General features: G+C 41.1%; 1 protein-coding gene across 1 annotated transcript in view; it reads right to left on the bottom strand.

Annotated features, from left to right (window-relative positions):
- The window catches only part of ralgps2 (Ral GEF with PH domain and SH3 binding motif 2), a 70,529-nt gene that overhangs the window by 34,355 nt on the left and 20,409 nt on the right, over positions 1–15,765 (bottom strand). The window contains exons 2-6 of the mRNA XM_085347251.1: positions 12,871–12,975; positions 11,475–11,605; positions 11,096–11,203; positions 10,336–10,386; positions 1,557–1,640 (exon numbers count right to left, since the gene is read on the bottom strand). Of these exons, the coding sequence (XP_085203377.1) occupies positions 1,557–1,640; positions 10,336–10,386; positions 11,096–11,203; positions 11,475–11,534 (303 nt within the window). The 5' untranslated portion in view covers positions 11,535–11,605; positions 12,871–12,975. The remainder of the gene's footprint in view (positions 1–1,556; positions 1,641–10,335; positions 10,387–11,095; positions 11,204–11,474; positions 11,606–12,870; positions 12,976–15,765) is intronic.

The raw sequence follows: 15,765 nt of genomic DNA, 5'->3' as shown, positions 1-15,765 counted from the left end.
TTTAGGTTCCTCAGCGGTCTAACTTGATATCTGAGGTCAATCTGGACGGAGCATGGCTCCAAAAATCACGATCCCTTTGGGGTTCGTTACAGAGCATGTGCCTGTGTCTGCTTTGGCCTCAAAAACTGTGCAATGATGAGATCACTCATGACAACAGCGCTCTAGATAGTTGCATTCACAAAGTGCTCAAGTGTGCCTGAGAGAGGGCTTCCCAGACAGGGCCGTGTCTGTAAGGGTATGCCTTGAAACAACGATGATGTTTTCGGGACTGTGTTTATGACCGTATCAATGCCTCCAGATGGAGCTACAAGGCCCCAAGATCTCAATAATCATAAATAAGAGGAAGCAGACAGATCCAAACATGAGCTGATATGTGGAGTGACCAACTAATGACCTGAGGAGAGAAAAATAAAGGATCGAGACCAAGATTTGGCTAACGATGGGAACCGCAGCTGATGATGGTATGATCCAGATGTGCTGCTAACGTATGTTCCATAGTAAAGATGAGTTCGGGAGGGAAAAAAAAAAAAAAATAAAAAAAAAAAAAAAAAATCACAACAATTCTAATTTGTTTAGGTTCATGACCATTACATCTTTATTAACCATCTGATTCCTTGTTTATTCAATAAAAAGGTCCCAATTTGTCTCTACAGAAAACTAAAGAACGATTAAAGTGCACTCATCATATTGTATCAAATGAGCTAGCCAATTCTTTTCTGCTTCACTGGCTCCGAAAGCAGTGTGCCAACAAAACAAAGACCGGAGGACAGAGAATATGGCTTTAACTCAATTACGGGGCTTTCTGGGACTCTCTGTCCTCCCAGTCCAGGTTCCATTATCCAAAAAGCTCATTTTCCTTGGCTGCCGGCAGCTGTGTGTGTTCAGCTAACATCTTGAATCCCTGTTTGGGGTGTGCTATACATGGAGAAGTTTCCACAGCAACGCATTCCAGTTAGATAATCTCATATTAGTACTGGAGGGCAGTAAAGAGGGTCCCAGAGGAATTTGGCAGAAACACTGGAAGTGGATTAAAGGGCACCGCTACCCCTTGAAGCATTACCAACAACTTCCTGTTTGATGATGTCACGGGGCACTGAGGGATCAAGCCAGACGCACTCCTACAAGCACACATGCAAAACCCCATGAATGCCAGAAAGAAGGAAAAACCAAGGACAAGAAAAAATGAAGGGGAAAAAAAAAACAAAAGCTACTTTTCCTCAAAGCAGCATCACCTGGGGACCATTTATGATATATATATAACTCTGTCAATAGCAGGGAGGTGACATAAGGGACTATAAAGAGCTGCCATGACAAACAGTTTAAAACAACCACCTCTGGGAAAGCAAAGTTGATGATTTGGTACATGGAAGAATGAAAGCAGGGGATGCGGTGGAAAGAAGAACTTTATTCCCTCCATTCCTGGATAGCCAAGACACATAAATCTATAAACTTAGAGCAGGACTGTTTCTCATCCTTTTTTCCTTCTTTCTCTGTTGAGGCTTTAGAATGATTTGAAATAAAAGGGCAATAAGTGTAAATGGTGATCCCCGTCTCACCTGGTTGAACCTGCAGGTAAAGGCCACAACATTTGGAGCAGAGCTGTGCTTCTCCTTCTTGTTCCAGCCACAACTTGACAGCTCCTGAAATCACAGAATCGGGGAAATAAAGATTATGTAGCGAGTCACAGATCTTTTTTTGCATACGCCAGCATTTTATTTGATGTATTTAACAGTCTAGTCAGGGTCACACTGTGGGGAGAGTACCAGAGGTAGGGAGCACAACGTAAGAGGAGAAAAACACAGATGAGAACGGGAAAACCGCTGAAGACAAGATCGAGGCAAAGGTTCGGACAGATTAATGAACTGCTGCCCAAAACAACATGTTCTTCATCAGTAAAGTCTGCGCTTTCCACTGATACACGTTTTCATCTAGACGAGGATCTTCAAAAATAATTAGTCTCCTGAACAATAAATTGATGGATACAAATTACCTGCTGGTAAGCTTATCCATGTTCTAAACTCACCGCTTTCGATAACAGACAAACAACACCTCAAGGAAGGTATTAGCAACAAGCATTCAAGGATTCAGTGAAGAACGAGGACAGCATGTTGTAAACAATTGCCTTTGACAACAAATGAGTGTAAAATGAATAACGTCAACTTTTCTTTAAACTGATGCAAAATGTGTGCCTCTCAATCCAGATGAATATTATCAAAGACTTAAAAGGATTCTTCGTAAAGGGGTGCAAAGACAGTCAAGACCAGACAAAAAAAACAAAGTAGCAAAACAGAAAAAACTTAAGTGTTAGCTTCTAATCATTGTTTTTCTAGTCATTTTTCCTCTTTTTGTGTCATTAAAAATAAATCTGATGCTCACTTCAACCAACTGATGGCAGTTGTGCCGTGGCAAAACCAAAGCACAGAACAATGGTAACAATTTAAATTAAGACATTTTGGTGCAAAGGTGCAATTGTTGCACACTGAGGATTTAAATAAGCACAAGCAATGTATTTTGCTGAGCTTAAAAACATAAAGACACTAAAATGTAAAAGTACTGACACACATGTAAGAGGATGTAATTAGCACTGGAATGGCTTTTGTCATCGTGGATCATTTTAATGTGGGCAACTGAAATGCCTGCTCACTGATTTTCTGTCAAAACATTCTCAATTAATCACTTCAGCACAAAGAGGAGCAGCAGCTTCAGCTGCTTTGGAAAATAATTAGGGTACATGTTATTGAAAGGGAAAAAAAGTGATTTTTGGAAGGTAAACAAAGAAAATCCCCTCCTAAAAGACCAATTTCTTTCTGAATACCAGGCCAGAGTGAGTGTGGCTTTCTGCTGATGTCCTCAGCGATTAGGTAAAGCTGGAGACCACACACTGCACTGCAACAGGAACCCGGGACCTCGTATGGCCCCTGCAGGCTGTCCACAATCCAGGGACACTGACATAACAGTAGGAAAAATGTTGTGCAAGCTCTCCTGCTAATCCCTGCCAGCATGGCTGAGTTAGGCTACAATATAAGCAGCTGAAAGAGACTGCTGCTCCCCCACACAATACCCCCTGTGAGGCAGTCAGACTGTCTGGAAGTAGCAATCTCCACCCAACTGCTCGCAGCTCCCTGAACTGGACCGTATCACCGTGTCTACTTCTAAAGAGAAGCTGTGCTCGTTCAACGGTGAGTCTCCAAGCTGAATCCGCCGGTGGGAGCAAAGATACAACATATCAAATACAGATGTTAAAAGCAGACACTCGTGCGTGGGCGAGGTGATGCTTGGGATCCATTTTGCCTGAGTCAGGATGAGGATACAAGTAAAGGAAAAAGGAGTGCAATGGAGCAAAGATGCAGGCACAGCAGTGAGGCTGTAAAATAAAACACTGCAGAAACCCTAACACAGCATCTTCCCACAAGGTTTTATTAGACCACGCGGGGACTCCGGTGTGTTTAACTGTGCCGTCCCCGTCACAGGATACAGCTAAAATAGTGCCCTAATTGTTTATTTTACATCAGTCCTTTTCAAATAATTGCTTCCTTGTGTCCTGACATAATGCCAATCATTTTTCTCTCCTTCACTTCCACATAACTTTGGTGATGACTCCTAAAACAAACACACAGTTAGGAAGTGGTAGCGCTAGTGTGCTCAAACCACCACTTGCCCACCCAGGTAGGCTGAACACCTGAAAAGGGGGCATACAGACAGACGTTGGTGTTTTGTCGTCACTCGGGAAGGCGACAAAATTTAAACAACTTGTACAAAACCTTCATCACTAAACCACCTGGGCCAGTCTTCTAATTTAACCACCCATCCGTGTTTGAAATCATTTAAGTCCAGTTTCCTCATGTGAGACCATTAGGCCATTAGGATTTTATTCCCTTTATTTTTCCTAGGTCCTTTATAGCCTCATTACACACTAAGGCACCACAAACTCTGACAACAGTTGAGTGTTTAGAGAAGGGCTTTCACAAAGCAGCTCTGGTAAGGAGAGGGTTTAAAATTCTGCAGTAAAAGAGTGCAGTAAAAGAAAGAAAGAAAAAAAAACGTCTGCTACGCCAAACCACAGACAGCCTGTCGTTTCCACACGCTGGTCTGGCTGAGCAGCATTTTCATTAAAGCGCAGTCCCGTGGGGCTGATAGGAGCCAGATACATTTACATTCTTGGGTCTGTACACTTAAACTAAGAGCTGTTAAAGAAATCTGAAGTCACCTCTGGCTGAACGATTGATTATACGACCTACAAGTGACAAACAATAGCCGAGGTGGTTTAAAGGGTATCATCAACCAAAGACATTAAAATAAATGAGACACCATCATCAGCCACAACAATCTTAAAACTTCTTAAAAAACGGACCACATACATCTTCATAATCACCAAAGTTTGACTTGGTTTGTTTAGCAAAAGCTAAATAAAACTATAAGCTGCTGCTTGGCCACCATTCGCGATGAGCTCGCGTGAGCTATCACAGCACTTCCTTTTTTAAAATTCTTTTATCTACTGGAAACCTGTCGAGATGCAAGGAAACAGTTAAAGCCCACAGGCCAAGAAAGGAAGAGCTGATGAAGATGAGAAACAGAACGGAAAGAGAAGTAACATGAGAAAGGGGAGGCAGTGAAACTGAAATGAAGCTTGATAAAAGCAGAGAGGAGACTGTAGAGATAAGAGTTTAAGTGACAGGAGGGCCGATACTGGACTCTGGTTGTCTGTGTGCCGATCGAGAGTTTAGAATCTATTGATTTGCTATTTTGTTTCTGTTGTCTTAAGACAAAAAAATAAAAAAATAAAAAAATACATTCATCTCAGACAGTCATGAACTATAGACTTGGCAGGAACTCAAGCCAGCAGCAGCAGCCCCCATTACCTGGCTATGCACACACCGTGGAAAGAATTACTTTTCTAAAAGTACATTTATTTATGTAATTCAGTACACGCATTTTATGCTTTATTATACTCAAACCAGAAGAAGCCGTGTTGCTATAAAGAAGACATCAAACTGTATTTGTCAAAGATGATATATGCTTACACAAAAATCAAATATAATTAAGACCATATTGCAGTAAAACTGGACTAAATCATCTCTGACCATGGAAAATTTGTCCATGTGGTTCTTCTGTCTCTACTACCAAAGCATTATTTTCTCCAGCTTTCATTGTGATCAACATGTCCAGATCATCATGCTGACAGGCTGCAGTGTAAAAAAGATTTCCCCCGGCGTTTGTTGTGCAGCAATAAAAGTTTAATCTCTACATTACATTACTGTGCAGATCTACAGGGACCTACAGAAACTTTTACGTGATGCTTCTCTTATAGTTGTAATTGTATGGACAGCAAAAGGGGGGGAAACGTTTTAGAAAATGTTACTTTATCTGGCATCCAGGGCTGGAAGAGACTAAGCCAAGATAGGCCTGAGAAAGACAAACATAACTTGCATCCAACTACAAGTCAGCCTGTTCTGAGGATTTCTGCTCTGGGTTCTCAGACGTGAGGATCTGACATACTTTTCAGCGGTACGTAAAATGCAATCTGATAGTTCCCTGAGAATTGGAGCAAAACCTGCCAGCCAAAGCCACAAAATTACGTACTTGGCTGTTGTCATGACTGTGTGTTAAAAACAAAAAGGCAACCCTCTGCCTCTCAATCCGCTCTGCATCACTCAACTACTTTTCCCCCGCAGCTTTTATTTCATAATATCCAGCTGGAGATCTGATTATGAAATTAGAAATACCCTGCTGGGACTGAAAAACTGAGAAAACGAAGGGTGAAAAAGTCAGCCACTGTCACTTTATTTCACCTAAATTCATCTATAATTTACCTTTTTTTTAAATTTTACTTTTCCCCCTTTTGTCAGCTGATCAACCATACTATAGCAAGCAGCTATACATTCCAGTTCAAACAATAAACACCAGCCAATGCTAAAATCCATTAGTAGTCAATACTTTGTAAGTTCAAATGAGAGAAAAAGATTTGCAACAAGACCCCCACATCCATTCCTCCCGCTCTCTCTGTGATCCATCTTGTCACTTTAATGGCAAACCAACAGCCAAGGAACATAACAGAAATTCATTTGGGGGTTGTAGCTCAGTCTGGTCTGCAGTATAGATTATTTTACCATTGAAAAAAAATAAATATCTTCTGGTGTTTCCATTATTTATACCTGTGCTCCAAACTGAGCACAAAGACACTGACAATGCTCTCAAGCTCTGTTAATTTCTCTTTGTACTGCATTGATGAGGGTCCATTACGTAGTGGAAGTAAATTACAACAACCCTCAGGTCTGGCAGAGGTTTATGAGCTGTCACTTACGCATCATAAGAAGCAGATGTGTTTACATTCTGTGTTTGCTGTGAAGGACAGACATGTTATACTCTGATCTCTTAAACCTGACGCTCACGCTGCTTTTCCAATCAAAAGATAAATAGAATAAACTATGTTTCCTGTTCAAAGTGGCTGGCCAGACATTATAGCATCTCTCCACACCATTTTTGCTGTATATATCCACGGGTCCCGTGTAATCTTTTATAGCTATTGTGACAGACTTATCTTTTCTTCTTCATCCAGATAACTTGGCTAGACCTCTCAGGCTCTCTCTTTACGTCATGACCAAGATACACAAATTACTGAGAAGCTCTGTTCTACTATAATATTGTCTGGGGCAAATATTGCAAGGTCATGCCAGAATATCTGCTTGTGTGTCATGTATGCATGCAAGTTTCTCTCTGTGGCCTACTGTCTCACACCAGCTCTCACATTATTATGTTAAGACAGTTATGATGTGTTTATGGAGAGAGGAAAGCAAAAAAGCTAGAACACAAACACCAAAAGGTCAAGTCACAGCTACTTTATGGTCATTTCAGCCAATTTAATGTAGTTAGGGAAGTTATTAGTTAATTAAGTGCAGGACTGGAAGAACAGAGCAGCTCAACCATGAAACTGCTATTGGACAAGCTTGGATTATCTAATGTAAAAACTGCCATAAAGACATCTATAGGAAATTACATTTAAAAAAAAATTAAATCAAAGCATTTTGCTTTAAATGCACCATTTAAAGTAATTTCCTTCTGCACATCGATACGACTTCAGATGCTTCCGCTAGGTTTAGTTCTCTCCCTGGAACACAATCACCACCAAGTGCACATTTCCATTGAACTTGCCCAAGGAGAAAACATCGAGTTAAAGGGAAGGCTGGGTCAACCTGACCCACTGAGAATCACTTGTGATGACAGATGATGAGATAAGAGAGCTGGGTCTGTGGTTACGAACCAGAATGTAAACAGCCGTTTTCTACATCCTGAGACATTTCAGGTAGAACCTTTACTCCAAAGTACTGGAATTGTGGCATAGGTCATTAAGCCGTCATGCACTGGCACAGAGTATTGAGTCATCTCTCGCCAAATTTGGCTCTTTGCAACTCTGTCCTGTTCCATAAAAAGGAAATTTAAGTTTAAAGGGCAGATGAGATCCAGCAATTAGTGCAGACGGGCACGTACAACATGCTAGTGCCCTGCTAGAGGTCATTTTATAGAGCTCATCCTGTTCCCCATTGAACAAAGGGGCAGAAACCGTCCCACTGATGGGTTTTGACCTTCTACAGCCCTGTCCAGCTCTCCTAGAGTAACTGCCTCTCTCCATGCTCTTGAGACCATGCCAGGAGACACGGCAAACCTTCTGGCGATAAACTGAATATTGATGTGCCGTCCTGGGGAGCTGGAGTACCTGAGCGCCTCGCGACACTGACTTTAGCCAAATGCAAAACTAGTCAACACTCAGAACAGATGAGAAAGGAAAAAAATGATAGTGGCCGCCACCCGTAAAGGCATTCCTTTTTTGGGTGTTGTGTCTAGTGGACCTGCTGTTAATTTCATTAACACTAAAACAGTTGAAACAGATTAACAACCCCCTCTGCTACTTAACTGACCAGATCGATATCCCAGATGTTTAATCGAGTTCATGCTATACATCGATTAAAAACTTTTCCTTTAATTTTTTTGAGGAGCGTAGGTTTGGGGGAAGAAAAAAAAAAGAAAAAAAAAAGGCAAGATTACACAACTTAAGAAAAAAAAAAAAAAAAGTAATTTAACAGTTTCCTATTTGGCCAGTGAACAGAGCGAACTAGCAGGAGTGCCTGAACACACACGCTTGGTTTTTTTCCTCCATCATGTGTCTGTGAGGAGGGAAAGAAGGTTGACAGCACTGGAAACTCTCAGTTCTGTTCAAGCATGGACATGTACTTTTTTTTTTTTTTCAGCAAGTTTCCTGAAACAAAAGCACAGTGAGAGCATAAAAAGCCTTACCAGTCCACTCTACCACCTGCCAAGATCCTGCTGGGTCACTCTACATATGGTACACTACGGCATTCATCACCCTCTCAGCACGCCTCTTCAATCAGGGCAGTGGCTCCTTTCCAAATGCCTCTAGTTCACTTTCCCTTCGTTCCCACTTCACGTCAGTCTGCAAGGTACTTCACAACAAACCAAACACGACAGACAAAGCCTGCTTCTACTAAGGAACTTCCGTCTGTTCTTTTCCCTTTTTCCACTGCTCAAACACAAACTATTTGCAAGACTCAAAAGGGCATGTTGTACTATATGAAGCCTAATTCATTAAAACGTGGCTTGATATCAGGCCAGAAAGGTTATGAGCTGTTAGAAATGCAAATGTTGCACATATGCCACAGCAGGAGTCAGACTAAGCCACGCTACAATGTGCTTGTGGTCTGTATGCAGTTTTTATAAGATCACTGCGGTCAACCTTAAACATAGGTTATCCATGTCTGTCAGGAAAGGGCCTGACAGCCAACAGGGGCAAATCATGAGGTCTAACGTTCACAACAGAAAAGGTGTGCAAGAATACGCGAGATACAGATGGCCTTTTTTCGCATAACTGACATATGACAAAGCGTGGGAGCTGTGATCACAGTGGCTTACTATTGCAAAACATGACAGTTAGACATAAACCACATGTACCCTATGTATGAAAGGGAAAAGGAAAAACATGGCAAGGGGGAATTCCTAATGTATAATGTGGTTTAAAAGTCTGGGGGCACCAATGGAGAAACTTCGTATGTACAAAGAAGTTACCTTGGCCACCACCGTAATTTCCTACGTTCATTTTTAATTTATTAATCGGTTTATCATGACAAATAACAAGCTTTAAAATGTTTCTAAAAATGCACACCGAGTTCAGATTTGCTCTGTCCCCTTCTCCTTGATGACAGTTTGCACTTGAACTTAGATGGATTCAAGTTTGCACAAAACCTAATAACCCATGTTATCCCAGCATGATCTGACCATGACCCAAAGCACTTGGCAGTCTGAGTTTAAGTGCTCCATAAAATTTCAACAAGTTTGTGGTCAGGCATCTGTGGAGGAAAGCCCATGACAATCAGCACTCCCTGGATCTGTTTTTGTAGAGAGGGACTGATATTGCAACGGGCCAGTGACCCCAAACAACATGAAAATGCAAACCAGAGGCAGGAGCATGACTGATGACAGGAATACCGCTGCTCTTTGGAATACACTGACTGCACACTGGACAAGTGTCCGACTCCAAATTAGGCAAAAAATATTGACAAATTAGAATATTATGACTAGCCTTTTTATCACAGGTCTTTTTCTTTATCTCAGTCATCTCTTTACACACACCCTTCAGTTCATGGCACAAATCTCTTGGATTTGTTAGTAGACTACTTTTTTCCAGTCATCCACTAGAAATACTGGTTACTACTACAGGGTTTTAACTCACTGAGCTCTATCTGTGATGAAGTAATATTTCTATCTTTCAGTGAATAAAATTAGCACATTCGTGTTGTATTTGTGTACTCGTTTTGGTTGGCTTTGAATACAACTGATCCAGCTGCTACACCCCTCTTAGAAACCTGTCTACTGTCTTCACGTTTCACTTAAATGGCCACTGCTAGTTTTGATGCACCTTTTTTCAAATTGCTATTCTAAACTAAGTGAATGTCAGAAACTAAATATGGCAATGCTTAAGTCTAAGATGAAGTTATTTATTATAATCAACAAAGGGCACAAGTTCATTTGTTGAACAAGGTACTCAAGTGTCTTCTGAAGTTATAAAAGCCAAGTAAACCTGACGCTTAACCCAAGTTAGCTAACATGCACAATGCCACAAATTTGCTTAAATTAAATTGCTGACAGAGAGTGCAGTCTTACATTTTCAACAATATATATGTGAAAACGTTTTTAAAGATTTCAAATGCCCCAAAGGACTGAAAGTTGCTCATCAGTAAAGCAAAAAGCTCCCTTGAGTCCTCCCACTCAGTTTAAATAATTGTCATTCCGTTAACATCGTTTTTCCTCTCCACATTAACTGCTCACCTCTGGCTGGATGGCTTTGAACACAGGAGCATCCATGAGTGTAATCTGGCCCTGAAGGAGAGCAAAAAGGCACCTGTTAGATATACTTTGGTCAAATTGAAATATTTACACAAACTAACGTTTGTCACAATTCCTCTAAGTTCCATGTTGTCATAAAGAAGGTTTATGTAATAACAATTCAACAACTGAAATGCTGATTTTCCTTGTTTTGTTTTTTTTAAATTGGGCTTGTGATAATGCACAACCCATTACTCCTAAGACTCCTTTACTTACCTGACACCACCTTGAAAGACATTAATATATCAGGGATTGATTAAATAAGACCAAGAGTGACCTCTTGTGGTGGAATGGGACACAACAAGACAAGCACACGTATTTAAAAAAGCTTGCAGACGTTCAAAAGATTATGTTCTTTTCATGTGAATATCCTGTAAGGTAAAGCTAGTTCGACAAAAATGTGACATTGTTCTGAGTTTCTTTTTTTACTAGTATTATTATTTTTCCAAAGATGACACTGAAAAGTCACTGAAAATGGGGCAGAGGCAGCTGTGGGAACTGTCAGCAGCTGCTTGCCACTGCCAGACATCATCAATTATTACTGATGCAAACTCTGACCCCATTTCCCCCTCCATCACCCCATCTCCTCCCGTCTTAAGTCAGCACATCGGATTTTTGCTTATATGCACATTTATAACCCCTCATTTATGCAGGTTAATCAGAAAAGAAGAGACTGTAACAGAAACGCAGAAAATTCACTTACTGCATATTCCTCAGGAGTGACCTTCAGCACATCGAACACAACTGCGTCAAAACTCTTCTTCAGCTCTGAAGATGCCTTATCACTAAGAGATTCCGAGCTGCTGCTCTTCTGGAAGTCACACACACAGAAACACACACACACAAACTGATGGCTGGGCTTCTGAGAATTGGATTACCAAATGAAAAAGAGTGGTGATGTTGGTAAGGTTTTGAGATTTGTAAAATGAACACCAAGAAAAACTAAACATAATATATTAAAATGTTATTATTTAATATGTCAGCTGACTAATACTAATATATAATAATTATACACGAAAACCTTTCATAGTTAAGCTATACACAGGCTGCATTTTAAAACACTGACGTGGATGAGGCCTTACCTCAGAGACTGTGGCAGCACTGGTGGAGATACTGGATTGGCCATTAGGGAGGTCCATCATTCCCACACCATCTAGCTCTAATGCAGGAGACCATTCATCATCCTCAGCTACAGCAAAGCCCGCCCGGCCCTCTGACAGAAAACATATACAAAATATATGACAGTGAGCAAATTGCGCACGATATCCTGATCATTAATAGCAGCATTCAAACTGCTCATCTTGCAAACAGAGCGCCATCTACTGGTTGAAATGGGTTGATTTAGACATACTGTCGCAACTACAAGGAAAAATGTACCCTCTCGAAATTAGTTATGATGTAAAGAAATGCTGGTTAAACGGTTGTGAGGTTCAGCTATTGGTCCAGAATGCCTGTGCACACCATATGGATGTGCACATTTATAGTCTGCCTTTACTATGCTTGAGGAAAGACGGGACAGAAGGAGCTTAAGGTGAGCATTAGGAAAAGATCTTCTGTGAAAGGGGCTTGTGGTCCGTGAGTGTAAACAGCTTACCCGACCAATTCACTGGCTTCCATCCAGGCCAGATTTGCTACCAAACATTTGTCTTTGCTGTTGTTTTATCTACACATTGTTCTAAAGTCTTAAAACCATTCTACACTTTTATTTTCAACCTACATATAACTATGTGTGTGTGTGTGTGTGTGTGTGTGTGTGTGTGTGTGTGTGTGTGTGTACGCACGCACACACAAAGGGGTTATTGAAGCGTTTAATAATAATAATAATAATATGAATTGTAAATATTAAACTGGAGACAATCTAATCCTCGTACATCACTGAGTGATATATTATTAATATTCTACCACAATTTAATATTCTTGTCTGCTCAGCACTGAAAACACCTTGGAGACCATTATTAGCCAAAAGCACACTGAGAAGCAATAATAAAAAATAAGGAGCTGCTCAGAATACTGAAGGCCAGCAGAGGCCTGCAGGTGTGTGAGCGCCTGACTGCCTACTTGTTTGTCTTTTCATCAAGTGGCCTGTTCCATTAACTTCCTTATACAGTTCTGCCGAGACAAGACAAGACAAGACAGATATACCAGCAAACGCCGGCATATCATGTAAACTATCCTCACATTGTTTGACAAAGTGCATAATCCTACAGGAAGCAATAGCTGGCCTGTGTTTACAAGTCTGAGTCTGCTGTATATAAAAATACTACATCTGTAATTATCTTATTTCCTGGCCCAATACCGATGTGTGTGTTGCCCTTTTATCTAGGTTCAAATTAGACATTTATTAAAAATATCACTTGTGAGGTTAAGCATCAATCTATGTTTTCATAGACTTAATAAAATAAAAAATTAAGTTGATCCTCAGGCAACGTAAAAAGCTAGACATTCTTTAAAGAAAAAAAAAAAAAAAGCCACACTTACCAGATGGGTGTCAGATGTACATAATGCTTTAAGTGAAGTTGGGCTGTTGTTCTGTTTTCGTCTGTCTATCGAGTTTTATCGTTCTCCAAGGCTGGTCTCTGCTGTCTGTGTGTGAAAGACAGGAACAAAAGAAATAAGGGGGAAAAGAACAAAAAGCACCATGATTGTTCTGAACACGAGTAAAAACCCACACAGTGGAAATCCTGTCTCCCTCTGTGCCTCCAGACTCTTTCCATAACTCACATCAGCCAGTAGGTGTCTCACTACGATAAGCAATAAAAGCTTGTGCTAGACTGGAGCATGGTATATCTCCTATTCCCTCCAGGTTATAACGATAGTCAGTATTTCTGTTTGTTACCTTTCCCAAACACTACATTAAGATTTCCATAATCCAAAATAAACTTCAAACTTTGGCTAAGATAAGCCTATAAAGACATGACCCCAAATAAATACATAAAATCAAATAAATAAGACAATGAACGTTTGCCTCACTTGGGTTTCGTTTTTCCCCCCTGCGTCACACAGCTCGTTAAATATAAAAAATAAATAAATACATACAAACATCTCTGTGCTAGGAGGACAGAAATAGCATCTGTGTACACAGCTTTAACAAGCTCTCACATCTGTCCTCGGCGTGTTATAGTCAAAGTGTTATCAACCCAGAGCAGTGTAAACAGCCTCTGATAACAGCAGGTTTCTGCTCATCTGCTGTCACTCATTTTGTCCTGTTAGAACTCCTTAACCATAACCATCCTAGCTAGTTTACATCTAGTTTTACAGCTTCTTCCGATATCCACACCTCCCGCTATTAACAATCACATCTGACTCATTGCCTTACCCTATCCAATCCCAACTAGCTGGTGCTCCTGATTTAAATGTCCTTGTGTCTGACACAACTGACAGTCAGCTGAGCTGAAATGTGCTGTGTTTGATGACATAACTCCACATAGGCGTGTCATAATGCTGGGCTTTCTGAGGTTCAAGCCCAGGGAATGTTTATAATGTCAGCTGGCAGAAAAACATGTGCGCACTAATAAGGCACAGGTGTGTGTGGGGAACAAGACGGGCTGACGTCTCAACATCACAAGTATAAACCTTGCAGAGGGCACGACTGGAATAAGAAGAGGAAGAGTGACAGAAAGTAGAACTACTCGTGTTGGAGCTTGCAGAAGAGGACGTGTCGTTAAGCTAAATGTGACTCATAAGACTGCATAGCAAGTGGCGTTCAATCAGACTTCGCTCTGTGAATTGGCTGCCTCTCCCTCCTTGTATTCACTGAATTCCAGACTACCTTCTGACATTCACATACTGCAGTTCACACACAAAAGGCCCAGGCTGCCTCAGTACTGAAGGGCATAATGCGTATTAGCGAGTGTTTTTGTGTGTGTTGTCGTCATGCACGTGCCAGCGTATCTGTGCATGTGACGACGCATTCCACATCGTGCACTGACCTTTTACATTCCTACCTCCAGCAGCCATGAAAACAGGTCTTCCATGACCTCCATTGGACATGTCCTAGGTCCTGCTTAAACTGCTCATCTCCTGTCCTTTTAATCCTCACCTCAACCTTATTTTATGGCAGCATTATATATTCAAGCTGGAAGCACTGATTAGTAAGAAATGCAAACATACACTAAGATAAATAAATCTGAGGGTTTGCGCTGCACGTGATAGTTTGTGGGAGTGGAGTGAGAGGCGAAAATTTATCAACTATTGATAATCAGATTATTTTAGTCATTCATTCGTTAGAAGCACGGAAAGTTCCACGTCTTAATCTGGTGAAAATATGATATATACATGGGGTGGCTGTAACTCTGTTACAGTACCCATACACCCATGGAACTGCTCTAGACGGGTGTCTTACACAAAACATCTTACATGACAAATCTGTAGCAGTGCATCCCAGATGGCCCAGCATCATGGAAACAGTAAACACCTGGCATTAAAATACTCCATGCAGAGAGTTGACTCACATGTGTGTCCTATTTACTTTTGTTGTATGTATGCTTACAATAAGAAGAAGAAAGGAAGGTGCAAACTATCATAGGAACAGGGCTAAAAAGGCTTGTTTCAGACGATGGATAAACTGGGAGGGGGGGGGGGGGGGGGGGGGGCACTCAAGGTAAGATTTAAATTTAAAAAAACAAAACAAAAAAAGGTTCTTTAGAACAATCATGTAAAGCTACTCCAGTGAAGTCCAAGAATAAAAAGAGGGAGTTGGAAATGAGCACAATGGGTATGTGCAGGACCAACACGGATCTGTGTGATCGAGGAAAGGTCACAAGCTGTGAGACTGAATAAAGGATCACACGAGACTTGTGTAGCATTTAGTGTTAACAGAAACACTGAGCCAACCCTGCCAGTCTCCGTCTAAAGAACTAAAGGCCTTTTGTTTGACACCCAACAGTCCTGCAGGCCGAGCATCGGTTCTCAATCTGTTCTCACTATTAAACATTAAGTGTGTGTGTGTGTGTGTCTCTCTCTCTCTCTAAGGGAGGTCTTGTTAGCAAGCAAACAATAATGGAAGCATTTCCTCTGAAGCGCACAGTCATTTGAAAACAAGTCTTTTTCTCCTCCGCTGTGCTTTATGATAAAAACTGCAGTACCTCTTCTTCGTCACGGTCTACATGCTCAGTACAGACATGTGCTTTCTGCTCTGCCTAGCAGAAGTGGGGCTTGATGCGTTTGAAAAGCATGCCGCAGATGCGCCAAAGTCAGAGAGCCAAAGTGGGTCAGTGTGTTGAGGTGTGCACTGAGGGATGTGACAGCCCATTAAGCTGTGCTGCTGTCCCCTTCTCTTTAGTACACAGTACGCATACATACCATTCACACCGTCCAAGTTTAAACTCTAAAGCAAATTATCCCTCCACCATTCAAATATATCATAGGCCTCTT

This window comes from Diplotaxodon limnothrissa, linkage group LG23 (assembly GCF_057381915.1).
Source record: "Diplotaxodon limnothrissa isolate DT_005_m linkage group LG23, D_limnothrissa_male_GT1.1, whole genome shotgun sequence".
Taxonomy (NCBI): domain Eukaryota; kingdom Metazoa; phylum Chordata; class Actinopteri; order Cichliformes; family Cichlidae; genus Diplotaxodon; species Diplotaxodon limnothrissa.
Note: the sequence above shows the minus strand (reverse complement) of the source record. Positions and strands in the feature narration are given on the sequence as shown.